Genomic DNA, 23,564 nt, shown 5'->3' with positions numbered 1-23,564 from the left:
GCAACACAAACATTAACAAAGAACAAACGTCGTTCCCTGACTGGTAGAAATACACTAACATAAACTAATAGATCACTGGTGTTGGAAGGAAAGCTCGTATCTCCCAAACGGTGACTTTACAGGAGAGGGAAAAACATGCTTTACTTTTAATGGAAGTCTATGGAACCAGACGTCTTTCCAAGTCATATTGGGCCGTTTGTTTTGGTCCATTCATCGTGAAATTTACACACAATATAAAGGGCAACAGGCTTTTTCAAAATAGGTCAAAAACCGAAAAACGACAAAAATGAAGATATGAGGTTTTCTTCCGACAACAGCGGCAAACAGTTTATATCACATTCAGTGACTGAACACAGTATAAAGGCATTAGAGGACATGTGCATGAGCTGGAATACGCTTTCAGGATTATCTGAAGGATTTCACTGGGCCGCGTTTCTGCTAGAGGGAAAGTCATGTGCAAGGGCTTAAACTCCAACCTCACATACCAACAAACAGCCTGGAAAACTGAGCTCACCTCACCCGGAATACCGACACCGCGCTGCGGTTAGTCAGATCCTGAGCGAGAAATACCAGAGAAATCAGAGATGATCACACAACCTGCGGCTTTTTTTATGTTGACCCTGATATATTTATTATTTATGTGCAGCACTCCAGATACAGCAGCTTAGTGTTAAAGGGGAATTCCACCAATCTTTCAAAATTTCTGCATAATTCAGCAGCTGTGATTTCTTCACAGTGGTGGTGATGGGAACCAGGCGTCGCCGTGACGACAACACAGATATAGACATTTCATTTACCATCCAGAACCACCAGAGAACCCACACGAGTCTTCTGAGCTTATATGGAATGTTGATGATGGAAAACAGTGGAAAATCTGGAATAATGAGTTTTCTTTGGGGACTATTTTGCCGCACAGCGCCCTGCATGTCTCCCTCCACCATGAATGGAGTTGAAGTTCTCTAAACTCTCATTAAACAGCGTCTCAGTCACCAGGCAGTGAATTCAGAACCAGTTCATGTAGGAACTTTCTGTAGGAGCTTTTAGAGGGAGACGTCTGGTTCCTATCACCACCACTGTGAACAGTTCTGACTCGGTGAGTTTCTAGAACAGAGCGCTTCACACAGAACCACTCGGAACCGCTCCGTTTACATCTTAACCAGTTAACTGTGCAGGAATTTTGAAAAACTGGTGGAGTTCCCCTTCAGTTGTATTTCAAGGGAAGCGTGCAGTAAAGAGGGCGGAGGTTCTTTCAGCCTGGCAGTAGCAACTGATTAAGCAGCATCTATGAAAACGGCACGAGACCATTAAGGATATTCTAATGATTTGTTTTAAATGTTTTTTTAAATAAATTATTTACCTTGATGCAAAATTTGGGCCCATTTCAAAGTGACCTCATCAGTCAACATCACTGTACGATTAAAAATAAAGAAATAAGAGTGCGACCTGTGAACTTCCCCACATCAGGACCCTGCTGAATGTGTGACGCTGGGTATTTCACAGGGGACACGTTCACTAAAAACTCACTAAACAAGGAATTTTTTCATAACCTACAAAGATTAGAACGGATGGCTCGTGAAAAAGGGACGTTTCAAACATGGAAAAATAAAGGGATTCACATATTAATGCAGAAATAACACCATTTTTGAAGCTCTGATGCAAATATTTCAAAGTGAAGTTTACTTACAGTGAGCTGGGCCAACCACAAACGCTGCTTCCTAATTGCTGTAGAAGTTTTATTAATGATTATTAATGTTATTTATCTGCCACACGCACAGGCAGCACAGGCAGCTGACACTTCACCTGATTGAAGATGCATTTATCTTTGGCACAAAGGTACAAATAGAACCTCGACTGTGGAATCACCCACTAACTTTTCCGTTCCACCTTAAATGGACGGAAAACTCGAGTAAGAACCCGGGGTGAAGGAGGCCAGCTTCTGCTCCTGATCTCTCAGCGTCATGAAGCGGCCTGTGGCCTGGCCTGTGGGCTGACCTGAGAGCGCGGAGTCGTGCAGGTCACTGCCGGAGCTCTGCTCTGGAGTCTGCGCGGTGCTGTTCTGATCCTCCATCTCTGTCCGTGTCTCGGAGCGCTGTGGGTCTGAGGGCTCGCGCAGTCTGGTCGCACCCAATGATGGGTGGTGCTCCGGGGTCACGTTCCCGTCTGACCCAGTAGTTGAATAAAACAAATCGATTCGGAAAGTGATTCACTGATTCGAGTCGCTCGAATCGTCGCACTTTGGCGACACCTGCTGGTCGAATGCGTGTAAACGCACAGTGAAAACCCACAAGCCGACAATGGCAGCACTGTTACAGGTGGGTCTTAACGAGAACACTGGTTCTGCAAGGGTTCTTTAGTAAAGGAAACGGTTCCATTTAGAGCTATTACATGCTTTTATATATGTATATATATGGCTAAAACCTTTGACACTGAATAGTATACATAGAACTATATATTATAACAACACCAATTCCTAGACAAATCAACCAAATAAATGGTTCTTTGCATGGTGAAAAGTTGAAAAATGGTTCTATACAGCACCTAAAAGGGTTCTGCTATTGTTGCAATGTGAATATATATATATATACACAACCTTTTTGACATTATATATTATATATTATTACAATGCTAATTATGCCCTGCGATGGACTGGCGACCTGTCCAGGGTGTATCCTGCCTTCCGCCCGAAGACTGCTGGGATAGGCTCCAGCTCCCCCCCGCGACCCTGACGGAGAAGCGGCTTAGAAAATGGATGGATGGATGGATGGACAATGCTAATTACATAACATTATAAATAACAGCAACAACAGTAATAATTAATAAAGAAAATAACAACTAAAAATAATAATTAAAACAATGGGTTATAACTTTTGGACATCAACAACAATACAACAACAATACATAACAACAATACAAACAATACAACATAACAACAACAACAACAATACAAATAATAATAATAATTTTATTTTATTTTTTTCTTGGGACCACTAATGTATTTCTGGGTCAGTCCTGCTTTTTCTTTGTGCTGTAAAGAGGTTTATCTCTTTTAATTATTATTATTATTATTATTATTATTATTATTATTATTGTTGTTGTTGTTGTTGTTATGAGCTGACATTGATTTATTAGGCACGCTTCATAAAAATAACAAAACATTCCACGTCAGCGGGTGAAAAGAAAACAGCCGTGAGCTGAAGATAAAAGTCTTTTCTGACAGACTGACCTTTGACCTACTCTGGCTGTAGCTGGCTTTTCTTGCACCTGTATACAGGTGAGGGTGGATGGTGCAAGTCTGAGCTCTTAGCCAGTCGTGGAGCAGGTGGGCGGGGCCTGTCTGAATACAGGTGGGGAAACCTGCTGTGTCTGTGGAGCAGGTCTGACCTGAGCAGGGTTCCTGAATGAGGAAGTTCCTGCTGTGATTGTGGCATCTCAGGTGGAGCGTCTGTGTGTCGTCTTGTTTTTGGTTTACTGACTCTGTGAACTCGTTCTGACCGTCTCAGAGCTGAACTGGGTTACAGAGCTGGACTGCTGTTTGTTTTCAGGGCTGCAGGGAAAACAAACAGAGAGCATGTCGTCCTGAAAGTGACGGTAGACCCATCAGAGAGTGGACAGACAGACAGACAGACAGACGTGCCTTTACAGCTCTTCAGAATGATGGGGCTCGTCTATCTCAGAGTCTGGGCCTTCGTGATCTCTGTCCACACCATCGGTCAGGTACGGCTGGGCAATATCACCAAAAATCTCACCGAAATTTCTTTACATAAAGCTGCAATTCACAAGCTTAAACTCAAGACATCAATAGAGATATTGATAAGATATATATATATATATATATATACACAGAATATACATTTATAAACATAATATTGCTGTCGGAAGAAAATCTCGTAACTTTACAGGAGAAGGAAAAAACATACTTTACTTTTAATGCAAGTCAATGGAACCAGACGTCTTTCCGAGTCATTTTGGGCCGTTTCTTTTAGTCCATTCATCATGAAATTTACATACATCATAAAAGGCCACGAGTGTTTTCAAATTCTTTCAAAAACTGAAAAATGTCAAAAATGGAGATACGAGGTTTTCTTCTGACTGCAGCGTATACACTTCCTCTTGGGAGGTCTATGTTCCTGAATTTACACTTGTAAAAATTTGACTTTTTCTGTGTTTTGAGGGGTTTTTTTCATTGTTTTTAAAGCTTTTGATTTCTGTTGAAGTTGAAAGATTTTTAGTATGTGGGTGGAGTTTTATTTTAGCCACTCCCCCATTTTAGAGCCGGAAGTGAGGCTGCATCCCCGTCCCTCATGGCCACACGGTGAGCGGTTAGATCTCATTGTTTTGAAGTAAATGTGTCCGTAAGTCTGAGAATCAGTGTAAATTATTACGACTTTTCATTACTGAACACGTATCTTGTACAATAAAGTCCACTTTTTAGTGTTTTGTTGAAAAATATGATGATTTTATGTGTGAACAGCTGATCAAAGCTGTCTTTTTTGAGTTTTTGAGCTCAAAGTGAGCTGAGAACAGTCCACCAGCGTCCTGTGACCACTGATGAGGAACTAGAGGATGACCAACACAAACACTGCAGCAGCAGATGACTGGCGTGGTGGTGGTGTGTTAGTGTGTGTTGCGCTGGTCTGAGTGGATCAGCCACAGCAGGGTTGCTGGAGTTTTTAAACCCCTCAGTGTCGCTGCTGGACTGAGAACAGTCCACCAACCAAAAATATCCAGTGGGCAGCGTCCAGTGGGCAGCATCCTGTGACCACTGATGAAGGACTAGAGGATGAACAACACAAACTGTGCAGCAGCAGATGAGCTGTCGTCTCTGACTTCACATCTACAAGGTGGACCGACAAGGTAGGAGTGTCTAATAGAGTGGACAGTGAGTGGACACAGGGTTTAAAAACTCCAACAGCACTGCTGTGTCTCCAACAGCACACCACCACCACCACGTCAGTGCTACTGCAGTGCTGAGAATGATCCACCACCCAAACAGTACCTGCTCTGTGAGGGTCCAGATGTAAAAGTGTACAGAGCTCTGCTGATCCTGACCTGAAGGTCAGAATGGCATCATCATTCCATCAAAAACACCCCAGATGTGCTTCATTAATAAAGAAAAAAAGCTTTTGATGTTGACAGTTTCTGTCATGGTTTTGTGGTCCAGGCCTACACTGAGGTGTCTGAGGTGAAGCCTGAAGAGCTGTCCGGCCTGCTGGCTCTGCTGGACATTACAGTGCAGGAGGGCAGCTGTGTGGTGATCCAGTGTAACGTGAGTGGAGCTCCTGACCGCATCGTGTGGTACAACTCCAGAGGACACGTTCTGAGCGGGGAAGGGTCAGGTGAGATAACCGCTTCATTCCTCTTTCACACGCAGGAGAACTCTGCTCTGCAGTTAGAAGCCCTGATAGTGTTGAAAGGTCGGAGTAAAGCTGAAGAAAGCCTGAACCTTTTACTTATGCAGACGTTTTGGACTTTGGGTGGAATTCCCCTTTAAAGGCCAGTTTGCTGGACATGGATTAATCCTGGTCTTAGTCTATTGCAGTGCCAGTGGTGACTCACCATTGAGATTTACTAACGTTTTATTTGGATCGTCCATTTTAGATGCCATGTAGATATTTAATTTACTTTCAAATTACATTTAAGTAAATGTCTACTAAATTGACCAGGATTTTCTTTAACTCTAATCCTAACCCTAATCTTAACCTGAGCCCAAAACCTAAACCCACCCCTCACCGTGGTCTAAATCCTAACCCTAAACCCACCACTGTTCAGAGTTTCAACAGACAGTTTATTAACAATTTTAACATCTGTAGATAATCAATAGGGGACTATAGTGGACTATTCAATTAAAGTGAGACCAATTCTATTTTTTGTATAGGCTTAGGCTTAATCTAGCTCTGGGCAAATGGCCCCAAATGTACTAGATCTTACTTCAGTTCAGATCTAAACCACCATTATGAACGTATTAAGATTATCGGGTCGTTCTACAGAAAGGTCCATTTTTGTGTCCCTAGCGTTTACAGATATATTCCACTAAACAGGTCAGGGCTACAATTTATTTCTATTTTAGTATAAAACAATAAGTTGTTTTAACAATTCCACCTTCTTGAGCCTCAATTCAGCAACATTGGTTTTTAAATCAATCATATTGAACTCCAAGCACCACAGAAGAGCTCGTCCCCACAGTCGTGTGTGAAGGCTGAGGCCGTATTTTGAAGTAAAAACACGTTTTTCTGCATTTTTAACTGCAATAACCTACACATGAGTATGGAATATATACATTAAATGACAAAGAAAACAAAAGCCAAATAACTATTATTAAATCTATAATGAAAGGTCCCCAGGAGTCGTGTCACTGGTGTTACCGCGTAATAAAAAACTCTTATTTTGGAATAAAAGTCACACAGATGATGTCACTCGACCTCCTTTGACCTGTTTTCTGAGGATCTATGAAGAAAAGCTCATGGTGAGTCCATTGCGTCTCTCAGTTCTAAGAGATCTTCTCATTCAGCTCATGATCTCATATGAAGCTTCTAGCTGACGTCACTGGTGTGACCGACTTTATTCTGAGGTCACTGTGAAAAAATAGAAACACAAACGGATCAAATTCCATATTTTAGTGGACGTTCCCTGATGGACAGCGTGTGGTTTGATGTTCTGTAAAATGCTTTGATCATTAAAAACGTCTCTGGTGTTTCCTTTATTATGAGGATCGGTCACACCAGTGATTCGTATGGAGAGACAGAGAAGTGGACGTCTCTGTAGAGCGACCCTCCTTCTTAAACACAAGGAAAGCTCCAGTGTGTTCCAGGGGTGAGATCATCTAAAACTAGCCTGTCCTGACGCAATTAGCCTAGCCTTTGGCTAATGTAAGCTAGCTAGCAAACTGGTTAGTGTCGTTTGCAGATAAATGACACATCTGCACTGCTGTCTGATCCACTCAGACCAGCACAACACACACTAACACACCACCACCTCGTCAGTGTTACTGCAGTGCTGAGAATGACCCACCACCCAAATAGCACCTGCTCTGTGGGGGTCCATGGGGGTCCTGACCACTGAAGAACAGGGTAACAGAGTATCAGAGAAACAGATGGACTGCAGTCTGTAACTGTAGAACTACAGAGTGCAGCTATACAGTAAGTGGAGCTGATAAAGTGGACAGTGAGCGGAGAAACGAGGAGGTGATCATTGATTAGGGGTGTATTTTTTGCAAGTTTCCCATCAGATGGAACATTATAAACACACAGTGTAGTCTGCTGATGGTGTGTCCTGGTCTGGGATGAGCATCTCAGCGTAAAGTGGCACTTGTGTCTTATTTCACCCGTTTTAGATCTGATACTCAGGGGCTTTAATGAACGCAGCACCAGTTAATCACCATGTCTGAGTGAACGAGTTCCTCAGTATTGACCCCTCTGCTGTAATTTGTTGATTTTTCTCAATTACGTGGAATGAGAAGCACATTTCTCACTGTTGATTACATGGTTCAGGCTTTTTCAGCAGCAGAGCCACAGAAAAATGCAACCGGCAATGTGTCTCTTGTAAGAATCGCATGTTTATTTAGCCAGCCGAGCTGACTCTACATATCTAACCAAGGAAAGTGGACTGAAGTGTTTACATGCTTTCCATTTTGTGTCCTTTACGTCTTTATAATGTAACTGAGTCATTCTACAGAGACGTCCACTTTCCTGTCTCTCCATAAGAGTCACTGGTGTGACCGATACTTAAATGGTGCATCAGCCAGCTTCTTGTTTGAATTTTCCCGTTCCACCTTAAATAGTGCATCAGCCAGCTTCTTGTTCAAATTTTCCCGTTCCACCTTAAATAGTGCATCAGCCAGCTTCTTGTTCAAATTTTCCCGTTCCACCTTAAATAGTGCATCAGCCAGCTTCTTGTTCGAATTTTCCCGTTCCACCTTAAATGGTGTATCAGCCAGCTTCTTGTTCAAATTTTCCCATTCCACCTTAAATAGTGTTTCAGCCAGCTTCTTATTAAAATTTTTCCGTTCCACCTTAAATGGTGCAGCTTCGAGCATCAGAAAGTGATGCGTAATAGGAAGCCAGCTTTAGCTTCTGTGTATTAATATTAGAAGTGATTCACTCACTGGTGGATTTGCTGATGTGTGTGATTCTGTTTCTCGCTCTAAACTCGGCTTTGATCATCAGGTGCAGACTGAATACTGTCCTGCTGGTCTGGACGCTAATTATCACGATCAGTTATTAAAGTAATGAAAGCCGCCGAGAGCAGCAGAGCAGCCGGGATGAATCTGAGTCTGGGGATTATAACAGGGCAGATTGGGTGAAGATGGGTGGAGTAGCAGGGAAGCTGTGGCTGATTTAATCCGAGACTCTTCGTCTCTCAGCAGTGAATCTGTTCACAGGCAGATCTTGACCTCTCCAGCATGGCGGACGGTCAGACGTATCTCCTCAGACAGAGAACAGCAGACAACGCGGCTTCTAGATATGTTTATCTATGTCTTAGACTCAGACTTAAACTTAATGGTACAGTAATAACACAGAAGTTATTAGACAAAAACAATGATGAAAAGCCAGCAGTGTTTTGGCTTATATTGTTTGCATGCCAAAAAATAAGGCATCCCAAAGAGGTCTCTGGATTCAGAAGGTTAGGTGCCCCCTGCTGTTCCTACTGCCTTTGCCATCTTTAGTCTCCTTTTTTTAGAATGAATTGATTAAATACGTCTATGGTGGCATGGTGGGTAGCGCTGTCGCCTCACAGCGAGGAGGGCCTGGGTTCGATTCCCCGGCCGGGTGATCAGGGTCCTCTCTGTGTGGAGTCTGCATGTTCTCCCCGTGTCTGCGTGGGTTTCCTCCGGGTTCTCCGGTTTCCTCCCACAGTCCAAAGACATGCAGTCAGGCCAACTGGATATACTACATTGCCCCTGTGTGTGAGTGACTGTCTGTGTCTGTCTGCCCTGCGATGGACTGGCGACCTGTCCAGGGTGTATCCTGCCTTCTGCCCGAAGACTGCTGGGATAGGCTCCAGCACCCCCCCACGACCCTGACGGAGAAGCGGCTTAGAAAATGGATGGATGGATTTATATATATATATATATATATATATATATGTGTGTGTGTAGAAAACCTTTAGATAATAAACATTTGTGATCATTTGTGGGCTCCTTCTGGTTTGGGTTTCCTCTCTCTCACTGATGGTGTTTGAGTGCTGAGAGTAGTTACTTGCGGGGAGTCTAGTTACTGTGGAGAAAATGAATTATCTGTATATTTCACAAAGTTTCACTTTTTGGAATTTAAAATTTTATTATACTGTTTGTACCTCAGTGGTGCAATGTTGTAATTTGTGCGATGGCACTTGAGCATTAGAGCCACCTGTTCAACACATTTACAGCTCTGATATGAAGATGGTAATACCCCGGTAAGAAACTCTTGTCCTCCTCTGACTGTCCACTGTCCTTCTTCTTCACCGTGCAGGTGGTAGGTGGATGCTGGGGAAAGACGGGCTGAACATCAGCTCGGTTTCCTTTGAGGATCGTGGGAGATACACCTGCGTGGCGTGGAGCTCAGCCGGCGTCTCGAACTACACCGTGTCTCTGAGGGTGAGCTACACTCACAGCGGCCTGGGGCTCTACTACGTCATCATCTGCCTGGTGACCTTCACCATCACCATGATCCTCAACGTCACCCGGGTCTGTATGGTCAGCACCCACCTGCGCAAGACCGAGTGCGCCCTCAACGACTTCTTCCGCGTGGAAGGAGCCGAGAAACTGCAGAAAGCCTTTGAAATCGCCAAACGCATCCCCATCGTCACGTCCACCAAGACTCTGGAGCTGGCCAAGGTCAGTGTCAGGGTCAATATTAAACTTTATTATTAAATATTTAATAAAATTTGAATGATTTGTCATATTTTGCTAAGTACAGTGTAGTGTGGGAAGTTATACGTTAGACACCAAAACATATTTTTACATGTTTTAATTGATATTTCATGTATTTTAGGAAAAAGAATTTATATAATATAAAATAATATGACACCGTTTTTGATTTACAGATTTTTTTTTTCTTTTTCAAATATTCGTATAATACATTAAGTCAATGTAAATGTGTCCATAGAAAGACGCTATGGATTTATTCTAAATTATAGACATTATAATATTGCATATTATTACGTTAAAATAACCTCCACAATAACGTTCTAATAAAATTAACATTCAAAATGAAGATATATTAAAATTAATGTCCAACATGACTTTAATTGAATTCATATTCAGAGTGAAAATGTATTCAAATTAACATCCAGAATGCAGTTCCATTAGAAGTAAACATGCTAAACTAGCAGTGTTACACCAAGATAGCTTTCAGTACCACTGAGAAACATTAAGGTCATAAAATCTGCAACCTTATTCTCAGAGGACAAAGCTGAGCACGAGGACGTCCTGCTCATCCAGGCTTTTATGTATTTAATACAGTCCATTATATGTAAATGTGTCTCTGAATCTGGCTGCCTTGTATAAAACAATATCATCAGCATTAACATGAAAGGCAACATTGTGTTTTTACAAATTACATGTTCTAGTGACTGTAAATAGAGAATAAAAAGGGTCCTAAAACAAAGCCTTGTGGGACACCAAATTGCACTTTTTGTATGTTCAAAAAACCTTCCCCAATTGGACGTCTGTTATGTAAGACAGGCAAGAACTTTGAAGAACAACTGTTTTTTTCCAAGAACGTCCATTAAATATCACAATGACTTCTATTGAACTTGCACTTTTTCCAGCTGTACCAGAAGTGAGACTTTTACACAATCTGAAGGTGCCAGTAAGTCACTGACCACTTTAGTGAGTCCAGAAAGTCTCTTATTTCAAAAATAGTGATTATATCAAAAATGATCGTCAGTAGACAATTCTCAAATATTATTTATCATTTAATATGTTCGCTTGTCCTAAAAATACTTGCAGTACATTATCAAATACACTCACCAGCCACTTTATTAGGTACACCCTGCTAGTAAAAGGCTGGACCTCCTTTTGCCTTCAGAACTGCTTTAATTCTTCGTGGCAGACTTTCAACAAGGTGTTGGAAACGTTCCTCAGAGATTCTGGTTGGTTATTTGAGTTCCTGTTGCCTTTCTATCATCTGGAATCAGTCTGCCCGTTCTCCTCTGACCTCTCACATCAACAACACACAACTGACCGCTCACTGGATATTTCCTCTTTTTCGGACCGTTCTCTGTGAACCCTAGAGATGGTTGTGTGTGAAAATCCCAGCAGATCAGCAGTTTCTGAAATACTCAGACCAGCCCGTCTGGCACCAACAACCACGCCACGTTCAAAGTCCCTTAAATCCCCTTTCTTCCCCGTTCTGATGCTCGGTCTGCACTTCAGCAAGTTGTCTCGACCACCTCTACATGCCTAAATGCAGTGAGTTGCGGCCGTGTGATTGGCTAATTAGCTATTTGTGTTAACAAGCAAGGTGTACCTAATAAAGTGGCCAGTGAGTGTATAATACTGAGTATGCTGTTATTATATATAAAATAATAACTAAAATAATCTAATTTATTATCATTTTTATTATAGTGAAAAAACAGGATGGACTTTAAAACACTTATAAACATAAAAGCCTTTCGGGTTCCTGCAGGTGACGCAGTTTAAGACAATGGAGTTTGCCAGGCATATGGAAGATCTGGCCAGATGCATCCCGCTGCCCCCACTCATCCTAAACTGCAGGACGATAGCGGACGACGTGTTGGACCACCCGGCAGAGGGTGGGGGTCAGGCAGCTATCGAAGAGAACCTGGCATCAGTCCAACTGAGTGAATCAGCGGAGAGAGAGTCACTCTGTAAGGCCAGCCTGAACGTTAAAGTTTCTGTCCACCATTTATCAGACACTGACCATCCCGTTGGACATAGTGAAGAGACTGAGGTTACAGTACCTACGCTCTAGATTTGCATAGATAGCGTGAGGCATGATGATAACATGCTAATTGGGGGCTATTGACTTCCATTCACTGTTAGCCACATTAGCATGTTTAATTAAGCTGCTCTTTTTAATGATTTAGTCCCTACTTGAAATCTTGTTTCCTGGTTTGAGCTTGATTACTGTCGAATATTGTAAATGTCAGTTCTTAACAAGTAAACAAATTTGAATATGTATGAGTAATTGAGTCGTGACAGGTAATAGGATGGATAGGTGAACAGATGAACATCAGTAGTAAATGAATTGGGTGTAAACCAGGGGTCTCAAAGTACCGTCAGCTTCAGACGAACCATCACGTATTTACGATTTATCCTTATTTCTGGCTTGCATATAAATACTTTCATCTGGTGAGTAGATCAGTTTCACTGATAAGACACTGTGTGTGGTTACCCAGCATAAGCTCCATAAAATCAGTTCAGGCTGATGATTACGATACTAGAAGCAGGAACACGGCGAGAAACACATTCAAGCGCAAACCTGACGCAGCATGAATGCTGCACACTGAGTGTAATTCAGCTACAACTAACTCTATTATTCTATACCGATAGTTCTTTAAACCTGCCATCGTGGATTCATTCAGGACACAGCGGGACATACAGCACATCAGAAACAGCAAATATTCAAATTCACTGAGCGCAGATTTAACAGCTTAACGCTTCACTCACAAGGAGTGTGTATACATGCACCCCATAATCATAATAATATCTGTAATAATTATAATAATAATCATAATATCTGATTATTCAAATGGTCATGTATGCAGCACAGTCTGATTTCTTAGATCGGAAGGTCTAGAAATCTGATAAAGAGGCTGGATTTCAGCTCAGTAGTCAGATTTCTCAGTGATGTGAACTCTTACTCTGATTTCTTTCTCATTTCTCAGTCTGAACGTGTGCGAAAACTGACTGCGGTACCGGAAATAATCAAGCAGCGTCGCCACGCAACCGATTATATTCTCTATGAAAATGTAAACCTGGAGTTTCCCCGTTATCTGATTACTGTCTGACTCCTGTAGACCTGGAGTTTCCCCATTATCTGATTACTGTCTGACTCCTGTAGACCTGGAGTTTCCCCCATTATCTGATTACTGTCTGACTCATGTAAACCTGGAGTTTCTCCATTATCTGATTACTGTCTGACTCCTGTAGACCTGGAGTTTCCCCATTATCTGATTACTGTCTGACTCCTGTAGACCTGGAGTTTCCCCATTATCTGATTACTGTCTGACTCATGTAGACCTGGAGTTTCCCCGTTATCTGATTACTGTCTGACTCATGTAGACCTGGAGTTTCTCCATTATCTGATTACTGTCTGACTCCTGTAGACCTGGAGTTTCCCCGTTATCTGATTACTGTCTGACTCATGTAGACCTGGAGTTTCCCCGTTATCTGATTACTGTCTGACTCATGTAGACCTGGAGTTTCCCGTTATCTGATTACTGTCTGATTCATGTAGACCTGGAGTTTCCCGTTATCTGATTACTGTCTGACTCGTGTAGACCTGGAGTTTCCCCCATTATCTGATTACTGTCTGACTCATGTAGACCTGGAGTTTCCCTATTGTCTGATTACTGTCTGACTCATGTAGACCTGGAGTTTCCCCCATTATCTGATTACTGTCTGACTCATGTAGACCTGGAGTTTCCCCCATTATCTGATTACTGTCTGACTCATGTAGACCTGGAGTTTCCACATTATCTGATTACTGTCTGACTCATGTAGACCTGGAGTTTCCCCATTATCTGATTACTGTCTGACTCCTGTAGACCTGGAGTTTCCCCGTTATCTGATTAACTGTCTGACTCGTGTAGACCTGGAGTTTCCCCATTATCTGATTACTGTCTGACTCCTGTAGACCTGGAGTTTCCCCATTATCTGATTACTGTCTGACTCATGTAGACCTGGAGTTTCCCCGTTATCTGATTACTGTCTGACTCCTGTAGACCTGGAGTTTCCCCATTATCTGATTACTGTCTGACTCATGTAGACCTGGAGTTTCCCCGTTATCTGATTACTGTCTGACTCCTGTAGACCTGGAGTTTCCCCATTATCTGATTAACTGTCTGACTCGTGTAGACCTGGAGTTTCCCCGTTATCTGATTACTGTCTGACTCCTGTAGACCTGAAGTTTCCCCATTATCTGATTACTGTCTGACTCATGTAGACCTGGAGTTTTCCTATTATCTGATTACTGTCTGACTCGTGTAGACCTGGAGTTTCCCCATTATCTGATTACTGTCTGACTCATGTAGACCTGGAGTTTCCCCATTATCTGATTACTGTCTGACTCATGTAGACCTGGAGTTTCCCCGTTATCTGATTACTGTCTGACTCCTGTAGACCTGGAGTTTCCCCGTTATCTGATTACTGTCTGACTCCTGTAGACCTGGAGTTTCCCCGTTATCTGATTACTGTCTGACTCATGTAGACCTGGAGTTTCCCCCATTATCTGATTACTGTCTGACTCATGTAGACCTGGAGTTTTCCTATTATCTGATTACTGTCTGACTCATGTAGACCTGGAGTTTCCCCCATTATCTGATTACTGTCTAACTCATGTAGACCTGGAGTTTTCCTATTATCTGATTACTGTCTGACTCCTGTAGACCTGGAGTTTCCCCCATTATCTGATTACTGTCTGACTCATGTAGACCTGGAGTTTCCCTGTTATCTGATTACTGTCTGACTCATGTAGACCTGGAGTTTCCCCATTATCTGATTACTCAAGTGCATGTAAACACGTTGATCGGATTACTGACAAAACCTGATTTTCTGCAGTCATCAGAGTCCCTTAAATTTGACTGTAAAATGTAAGCTTTCTTGATTTAATTGAACAGTAAAAAAGTTAAAAATCTGTGCACTGCTAATTCTACTATTATTAATAATAGTAATGATAAAGTATTATTTTTATTAATATTAATAATAATAATAATTATTATTATTATTATTATTGTTGTTGTTGGAAGTGGTATTAATTGTAGTAGGGACTGTGTTTCTTTTATATAGTTAAAAGTCACCTGGCTAGTGGCCCCCAGATAATTTGAGATTGAGACCCCTGGTTGAAGCTGTTCATGCCCGAATGACACGTCCAGGGTTTTACTGATTACTGAATGTTTATTGTTTGTTTTCCTCTTCAAGGTACGTTGCTGAAAATGTCCTTCTCTTTTGTTGCCTATTAAAACATTTGAATGTCACTCCTACGAGATATAATTGCCATGATTTGTTGATTACAGTGATTTGGTTGCAGGTAAAAATCCCAAACTGAGCAGTTTCCTCTGTTCTGCAGCAGTTAAAGGCACCGATGCAGTAGTGCAGGGTCTCCACTAGATGGCAGTCTGGTGGAGGCGCTGCATTAAACAGATGTCAAGTCTGGTGGCCTGAGCAAAATGCAGTGAAATTATTACTTGCATTGTTTCCTTTGAGAATAAACACATTAACAATAACAATAAATACTAACACCACATGCCATTCAGAGCCACAGGAGACCACAGGAGTTGGACGCTGTTTGCTCAGGAAACGTTTTAGTCAAAGGGAAAACCAGGTACATTTGAGTACACTAGTCAGGGCACACCAGCAGAATGTACTGGCAGTCTACAAACCCAGGTTCAAAAACACTGGGGCAGCATGTGGTGAGTTTTACCAGCGGTTGACAAAATACACAAACCATGTACCTGAATTAAAGTCGAGACCCCTAAGGTAAAATATTCCTCCAGTAAAAGTAGAAGTTCCTCCCTTTAGACCTCCACTTGAGTAAAAGTACTAAAGTATTTCCCTTCAAATGTACTTAAGTATAAAGTAAAAGTACTAAAAGAGGAATTCTGGCTCTGATGTCCTGTTATCATTTTTATAACCAGACTGACTTCATGAACTCATTTCAGGTGAAAGTCCTCCAGCGTCTCTCTTGGTAAACCAGTCTTTTAATAGAACGTCATTAATTAGTGACGCTGACGTCTATTAAAATGATCAGAAGCACAAAACACTGAAGGTAAACAGTTTCCATCAGGGAGAACCGAGTGGCTCTGAAATCACTTTTTACACACAAGCAAAGTTTCAGTTTCAGATTTATTTACAACTTAGTTCCAAGTTTAAGTTGAATAAAAACTGGCTTTAAACTCAGGATCACAGATGAGCTCCTTTACTATGTTGATCTGTAGGCGTCTGTTCATAAACATAAACCAGCCCAAACTCATTTACTATAAAATGAAATGGTGTTTGTAGAAATTCAGAAAAAAGCCGCGTCAGTCTCGACTGCATATGTGGACATATTTCTATATTGAGCTCTATTTACACAAAGTTAGGTTAGTTCATCATTTATGTTGAACAGACTCTCCCAAAGTTTTACGCTGCTGCGCTGACGTTGAACCGCGTGCTGCACTGGGTCGGTATGACCAACAGGTCAAAACCAGCTCTAAACAAAGTGACCGCTGGGCCCTGATTGGTGCTCTGGCTTTGCGCTTCTTTCGTTTTGACATGTTACGTTTTTATACACACAGAAACCAAAAGGAACGACAGATTTCTCAAAATGTAGGAGGAAAAAGTCGGATATTAGACTCTGAAATGTAGTGGAGTGACTCACTCATATGGGACTCGGCATGGTTGCATCACCTGTTCAAGATGGTTGTTGAACATTTCACAGTGTTCCTGGTCTTAAACTGCCCCTTTTCTTGGAACATGTTGCTGGTGTCCGTATCAAAATACACATTTATTTACAAAAAAACATGGAGTTGATAAGACAAAACATGAAATATCTTGCCTTGGTACTGTCTTAGTTTGAAAACAGGTCAAAGTAGATGTATAAATAACTGATTTCTGTTTTTATTTGCATTTCATAAACTGTCCCCATGTGTTTTGCAATTAGGTTTGCAGTATAAGAACTTTGTGTGGGTTGTTTTTCCTCCTCTCTTCACTCTGAACTTACTTTAAACCCGACACACTCTCCTCTGTTTGACTGTTGACCTGCTTATTGTTACAGTCTGTCGGACTGACGGGTGGATTTTGTTCTCTTGTTAATTACCTCTCACCTTCTCGTCCTCTCTTATCTGAGCTTAGCTTAGCTGAGCTTCATGGCCTGGTCTACTAAAGACTTTCACTACACTTCAGTACCCTGGGCTGATGGACTCCTCCTCCCCTCCCAGGGCTGCACAGTACAGGCAAAATACCATATTACACCTGGATCGCTACTTAGGACTGACCTGCATTGATTTTGGCCAAATTCATTTACTTTTTTGAATTCACATCTGAACACATCTGTCATATTTCATCAAAACAAGAAAACAAACACACACACACACACACACACACACACACACACACACACACACACACACACACACACACAATATAGACAAAAGTATTGCGACAAGCCTCCTAATCATTGAATTCAGGTGTTTCATTCAGCCACAGGTGTATAAAATCACGCCCCTAGCCGTGCAGCCTGCCTTTACACACAATGGTGATAGAATGGGTCACTGAGTTCCAGCGTGGTGCTGTAATAGGAGGACACCGGTCAACAAGTCAGTTTGCAAAATTTCTTCCCTCCTAGGTATTTTACGATTAGCTGTGAGAATATTACTGAAAAGTGGGAGCGTTCAGGAAGCACAGCAACTCGCCCACGAAGAGTCAGACCACGTGAAGTTACAGAGCAGGTCTCCGAGTTCTGAGGAGCACAGAGCGTAAAACACACCAACGCTCTGCTGATCAATACCTGCAGAGCTCAGACCTCCTCTGGCATCAACATCAGCACAGAAACTGCACCAGCAGCTTCATGGCAGGGTTTCCATGGTTGAGCAGCTCCATGAAGCCTTATCACCAAGCACAATGCCAAGCTTCGGCTGGAGTGGACACGTGTTCTGTGGAGTGACCAGTCAAAAAAGGACACGCAGGTTTTTTTTCAGCCATGTCTGATCCTGCATCCTGTCACTGTACGACAACAGACGTGTGATATTTGTTTATCGTGTGTAGTTTTGTGATTAATATCGCTGCACAAAGTGACTCAGTGTTGGCAGTCGAGCTTTTGTGTGAAGCAGATGAGACATTTTTCCCGGCTGTTGTTTTTATGCTGAACTGTTGTTGTTAAAGTAAACAGATCAGACTGAGGACCGCAGACAGAGTTCTCGCTCAAGCGGAGCCCAAAATGTGATTTTTCTCATGCCAAGTGAAATTATAAAGGCGAAGATGTTCTCAGTGATTAATGTTAAAAGAAACTGACAGGCACTTTTACGCGCTGGTTTACAGCTTCAATATGAGGCCATAAACTTACAATAACTGTGAGTCTCAGTTCGTGTGTGGATCTGTATCACCATGTATGTCACGTTTGGCCCCTCCCACTCCTCCATGTGCTTCTGTTTACATGTCCATGTGCTTCTTTGTTTGGTTTCTTGTCTGCCCTTCATTGTTCCCACCTGTTTTCCACCTGTGTCTTGTGAACCCTCGTTAGCCCTCTTGTATTTAAGCCCTGTGTTTTTCCTAGTTGGTTGATGGTCTTTGTATTGTGTGTGTTGGGTGTACTGTTTGATGTATTCTTTGTCTTGTATGGTGTTTGATCTTCAGACCCCGTTGTTTGTTTGACCTGTCTGTCCCTCCTTATCTCCGTGTTGGCTCTCTGATCCTGGACTCTTATGACCTTGATTCTGGATTGGCCCTTAATAAATCGCGCTTTTCTCCGCATATGCATCCGCCTCCTTATCGCTCCCCGTTACAATGTACAGCACAGTCATACACATTCTCCATCATTCTGAAGAACCCTTTCACCATGCAAAGAACCCTTTAATCATGCAAAAGGTTCTTCGAGTGTTCATGATTCTATATAGACCCGTTTTCTTTACTAAAGAACCCTTGAAATATCACATTTTATAGCGTAACTGCAAATTGCTTAAGCAGTAGATCCCGAGAGGGAGTGTGTTATCATGAAATACCATCCCGGCTGTGACCTGGTGGCCATAGATCATCTCAGCCGTGATGTTATTGGTGATAACTCCCTCCTCGAGTGTCTCTACTGCTTTAATACAGCAGTTAAATAAATACAGTAAGAAATGAATAAACTGGCCGTGAACGCGGTTTTAATATGTTTTAATGTTCAGCTCCTTCCTCCTAATTACAGCTCCTTAACGAGCAGCTTGTTGCTACGTCAGAGTAACGGGCTCCGCCCACTCGCTGCTCAGTCTGCTGTAAGCTTCGCCTTTTGAAGTTCAGACTGAGCCATAAAACTGACCCAGTATCAGCTCAGTTTGGTCAGTTTTTAAGATTAATTAAGGTTAAGTGACCTTTATTAGTCCCACAACGGGGAAATTTCACCTCCACATTTAACCCATCAGTGAAGTGAAACACCACATACACTCTAGTGAGCTCACACACACACTAGGGGGCAGTGAGCACACTTGCCCAGAGTGGTGGGCAGCCCTAAACGCAGCACCTAAGTCTAGGTTTTAATTAAATGTTAAGGTTAGGAAGTTAGGTTTAGGTTCAGGATTAAGATTAGGTTTAAATTTGATGAAAGATTAGGATGTTTAGGTTCATGATTAAGTTTAGGCTTCAATTTGATATTAAGGTTAGGAAGTTAAGTTAAGTTTAGGTTCAGGATTAAGTTTAGGTTTTAATTTGATGAAAGGTTAGGATCAGGTTTGGAGCTGACGTTCAGGTTAAGGTTAAGTTTAGGTTTTGGTTTGATGTTAAGATTAAGGCAAGGATTAGGTTTAGGCTTTGGGTTCATTTTAAGGTTAAGGGTGGTTTAAGATTAGGTTAAGGTTTTGATGTTAAGATTAGTAAAATAGAGTTAGGTTCAGGTTCAGGTCCAGGTTATGAGTTGACTTTAAGGTTTAGATTTAGGACTAGGTTTAGGTTTGGGGCTAATGTTATGGTTAGGCAGGGGTAGACAAAAAAACTGTCCTTTTGTAATCGAGTAAAAGTATTTTACATCTATTTACATAAGTATAAAAGTACTTACTTGTGATTGTATTTATGTATCAAAAGTTATTATTTCTGTTATGACATCTTTCATGTCTGCAGCACCTCCTATCTAAAATAACTCAGAGTACTTTTACTTTTGATAGTTAGATACATTCACAAAAAAATACTTATACTCAAGTAGAAAAATACACAGAATACTTTTACTTTGACTCATCTAGTATTTTATCAAGAGCACATCTACTTGCTGAAGTACAGACGTTTTGTACTTCGTCCACCCCTGAGGTTAGAGTTAGGCTTCAGTATAATACAATCTACTTCATACAGTTGAAAGCTCTGTATGAATTTAATAGATATTAAAGTTAACATTAATTACAGATAAGCTGAGCATCTACAGGACTCTCACAATAAAGTGTTAACACTATGTGCTAAAGATGTAAATATACATGGATGGACAAAGATAAAATCCCACACATCCTGCTGCACCGGTTCCTTATCAGAACAGTCAACAGACGTTTTTGATACCACACCTGTACTGCGTTTGTTTAGTGTCCCAGTGTGTTAGACTTCTCTCCATGTGTTTATTCCCACCCTGAACTCTTTTGTGTGGTTTATGTCGACTTCTCAGCAGCCTGGATTGTTACAGACAGCTTTAGCTAATGATCATTTCACTGGAGAATGCATGCGGAGAGTTTTTTCAATAATAATATTAATAACAGGAGTGATAATTAATCGGTTCTAATGGGTGTTAATTACATATGCATTAATAAACTGGACATTTAAATAGGCTTTAGCAGAGCTCAGTAACGCTGAGATTAATAACCGATCACATTGATTTATCAGTCTACTCAGGCTTTAGCAGAGCTCAGTAACGCTGAGATTAATAACTGATCACATTGATTTATCAGTCTACTCAGGCTTTAGCAGAGCTCAGTAACGCTGAGATTAATAACCGATCACATTGATTTATCAGTCTACTCAGGCTTTAGCAGAGCTCAGTAACACTGAGATTAATAACCGATCACATTGATTTATCAGTCTACTCAGACTTTAGCAGAGCTCAGTAACGCTGAGATTAATAACTGATCACATTGATTTATCAGTCTACTCAGACTTTAGCAGAGCTCAGTAACGCTGAGATTAATAACTGATCACATTGATTTATCAGTCTACTCAGGCTTTAGCAGAGCTCAGTAACACTGAGATTAATAACTGATCACATTGATTTATCAGTCTACTCAGGCTTTAGCAGAGCTCAGTAATGCTGAGATTAATAACCGATCACATTGATTTATCAGTCTACTCAGGCTTTAGCAGAGCTCAGTAATGCTGAGATTAATAACTGATCACATTGATTTATCAGTCTACTCAGGCTTTAGCAGAGCTCAGTAACACTGAGATTAATAACTGATCACATTGATTTATCAGTCTACTCAGGCTTTAGCAGAGCTCAGTAACGCTGAGATTAATAACTGATCACATTGATTTATCAGTCTACTCAGGCTTTAGCAGAGCTCAGTAACACTGAGATTAATAACCGATCACATTGATTTATCAGTCTACTCAGGCTTTAGCAGAGCTCAGTAATGCTGAGATTAATAACTGATCACACTGATTTATCAGTCTACTCAGGCTTTAGCAGAGCTCAGTAACACTGAGATTAATAACTGATCACATTGATTTATCAGTCTACTCAGGCTTTAGCAGAGCTCAGTAACACTGAGATTAATAACTGATCACATTGATTTATCAGTCTACTCAGGCTTTAGCAGAGCTCAGTAACACTGAGATTAATAACTGATCACATTGATTTATCAGTCTACTCAGGCTTTAGCAGAGCTCAGTAACACTGAGATTAATAACTGATCACATTGATTTATCAGTCTACTCAGGCTTTAGCAGAGCTAAGTAACACTGAGATTAATGACCGATCACATTGATTTATCAGTCTACTCAGGCTTTAGCAGAGCTCAGTAACGCTGAGATTAATAACTGATCACATTGATTTATCAGTCTACTCAGGCTTTAGCAGAGCTCAGTAACGCTGAGATTAATAACCGATCACATTGATTTATCAGTCTACTCAGGCTTTAGCAGAGCTCAGTAACGCTGAGATTAATAACCGATCACATTGATTTATCAGTCTACTCAGGCTTTAGCAGAGCTCAGTAACGCTGAGATTAATAACCGATCACATTGATTTATCAGTCTACTCAGGCTTTAGCAGAGCTCAGTAACGCTGAGATTAATAACTGATCACATTGATTTATCAGTCTACTCAGGCTTTAGCAGAGCTCAGTAACGCTGAGATTAATAACTGATCACATTGATTTATCAGTCTACTCAGGCTTTAGCAGAGCTCAGTAACACTGAGATTAATAACTGATCACATTGATTTATCAGTCTACTCAGGCTTTAGCAGAGCTCAGTAACACTGAGATTAATAACTGATCACATTGATTTATCAGTCTACTCAGACTTTAGCAGAGCTCAGTAACGCTGAGATTAATAACCAATCACATTGATTTATCAGTCTACTCAGACTTTAGCAGAGCTCAGTAACACTGAGATTAATAACCGATCACATTGATTTATCAGTCTACTCAGGCTTTAGCAGAGCTCAGTAACGCTGAGATTAATAACCGATCACATTGATTTATCAGTCTACTCAGACTTTAGCAGAGCTCAGTAACGCTGAGATTAATAACTGATCACATTGATTTATCAGTCTACTCAGACTTTAGCAGAGCTCAGTAAAACTGAGATTAATAACTGATCACATTGATTTATCAGTCTACTCAGGCTTTAGTGGGAACTTCAGTGTTTGTAAAGAGACCATTTATTAAGATTCTTCTTTTCAGTTTGTCTGTTCTCCTAAAACGCAATAAGTGCTTGTATTCTGATACATACCAACCCTGCATTTAAAGAATTAACCATTTACTTCATAACATACTGTCACGATTGGCCCCTCCCAGCCCCATGTGCATTTGTTTTGGTTCAGTCCAGCCCACTTGTTGTCTGACTCCACCCCTGATTGTTACCACCTGTTTCCCACCTGTGCCTCGTCTCGCCTCTGTTATATAAGCCCTGTGTTTGCCCTGGTCTGTGTTGGTCTTTGTATGTCGTTTGATCGTGTTTGGTCTGTTTGAGGTTTGATGTGTTGTATGTTGTTTGATCTTCCAGCTCTGTTGTTTGTTTAACCTGTTTATCATTGTCATGTCTGTCCCTCCGGCTCTTCGTGTTGGCTACCTGAACCTGGGCTGTCCTGATTTTGGATTTGCCCATAATAAATCTCGCTTGTCTCCGCACATCTGAAATCAAGTGTGACAAATATGCAAAAATAGAGCAAACCAGGAGGGGGTGAATACTTTTTCACAGCCCTGGGGTCACTCGTCATTATGTGACTAATACTGTCTACACCCACAGAGCAGGTACTAAATGGGTGGTGGGTCATTCTCATCACTGAAGTGACACTGACGTGGTGATGGTGGTGTGTTGTGCTGGTCTGAGTGGATCAGTCACAGCAGTGCTGCTGGAGTTTTTAGTCCACCAACCAAAAATATCCAGTCCACAGTGTCCTGGGCGCAGCGTCCTGTGACCACTGATGAAGGATTATAATATTAATGATCATTAGTTGGGCCCATATGATGTGTTAATGATGTGTTTCAAAGAATGTATCAAATTACTTGTCACACATAATTATAATACACTGAATATA

General features: G+C 41.4%; 2 protein-coding genes across 2 annotated transcripts in view; one reads left to right on the top strand and one right to left on the bottom strand.

The window, feature by feature from the left end:
* The window catches only part of LOC108440621 (reticulon-3-B-like), a 13,160-nt gene extending 11,008 nt beyond the window's left edge, over positions 1–2,152 (bottom strand). Inside the window, exon 1 of the mRNA XM_017719575.2 lies at positions 1,993–2,152. Within this exon, the coding sequence (XP_017575064.1) occupies positions 1,993–2,068 (76 nt within the window). The 5' untranslated portion in view covers positions 2,069–2,152. The remainder of the gene's footprint in view (positions 1–1,992) is intronic.
* Positions 2,153–3,352: 1,200 nt separating this feature from the next.
* On the top strand, positions 3,353–12,119 carry LOC108440620 (microfibril associated protein 3). Its single transcript, XM_017719574.1, has 5 exons — positions 3,353–3,433; positions 3,543–3,714; positions 5,162–5,336; positions 9,447–9,811; positions 11,607–12,119. Exons 2-5 carry the CDS (start codon positions 3,652–3,654, stop codon positions 11,910–11,912), a joined length of 909 nt encoding a protein of 302 aa, XP_017575063.1. The 5' UTR covers positions 3,353–3,433; positions 3,543–3,651; the 3' UTR covers positions 11,913–12,119.
* Positions 12,120–23,564: the final 11,445 nt, after the last annotated feature.

Source organism: Pygocentrus nattereri, chromosome 16 (genome assembly GCF_015220715.1).
Source record: "Pygocentrus nattereri isolate fPygNat1 chromosome 16, fPygNat1.pri, whole genome shotgun sequence".
Classification (NCBI taxonomy): domain Eukaryota; kingdom Metazoa; phylum Chordata; class Actinopteri; order Characiformes; family Serrasalmidae; genus Pygocentrus; species Pygocentrus nattereri.
Note: the sequence above shows the minus strand (reverse complement) of the source record. Positions and strands in the feature narration are given on the sequence as shown.

What these genes read in the sequence shown, in the direction of transcription:
- LOC108440620 (XM_017719574.1), top strand. Translation starts at nt 3,652, where the DNA reads ATGATGGGGCTCGTCTATCTCAGAGTCTGGGCCTTCGTGATCTCTGTC. An exon ending in CTGTCCACACCATCGGTCAG is followed by an intron (nt 3,715 to 5,161) that starts GTACGGCTGGGC and finishes TTTGTGGTCCAG; the next exon opens with GCCTACACTGAGGTGTCTGA. An exon ending in TCTGAGCGGGGAAGGGTCAG is followed by an intron (nt 5,337 to 9,446) that starts GTGAGATAACCG and finishes TTCACCGTGCAG; the next exon opens with GTGGTAGGTGGATGCTGGGG.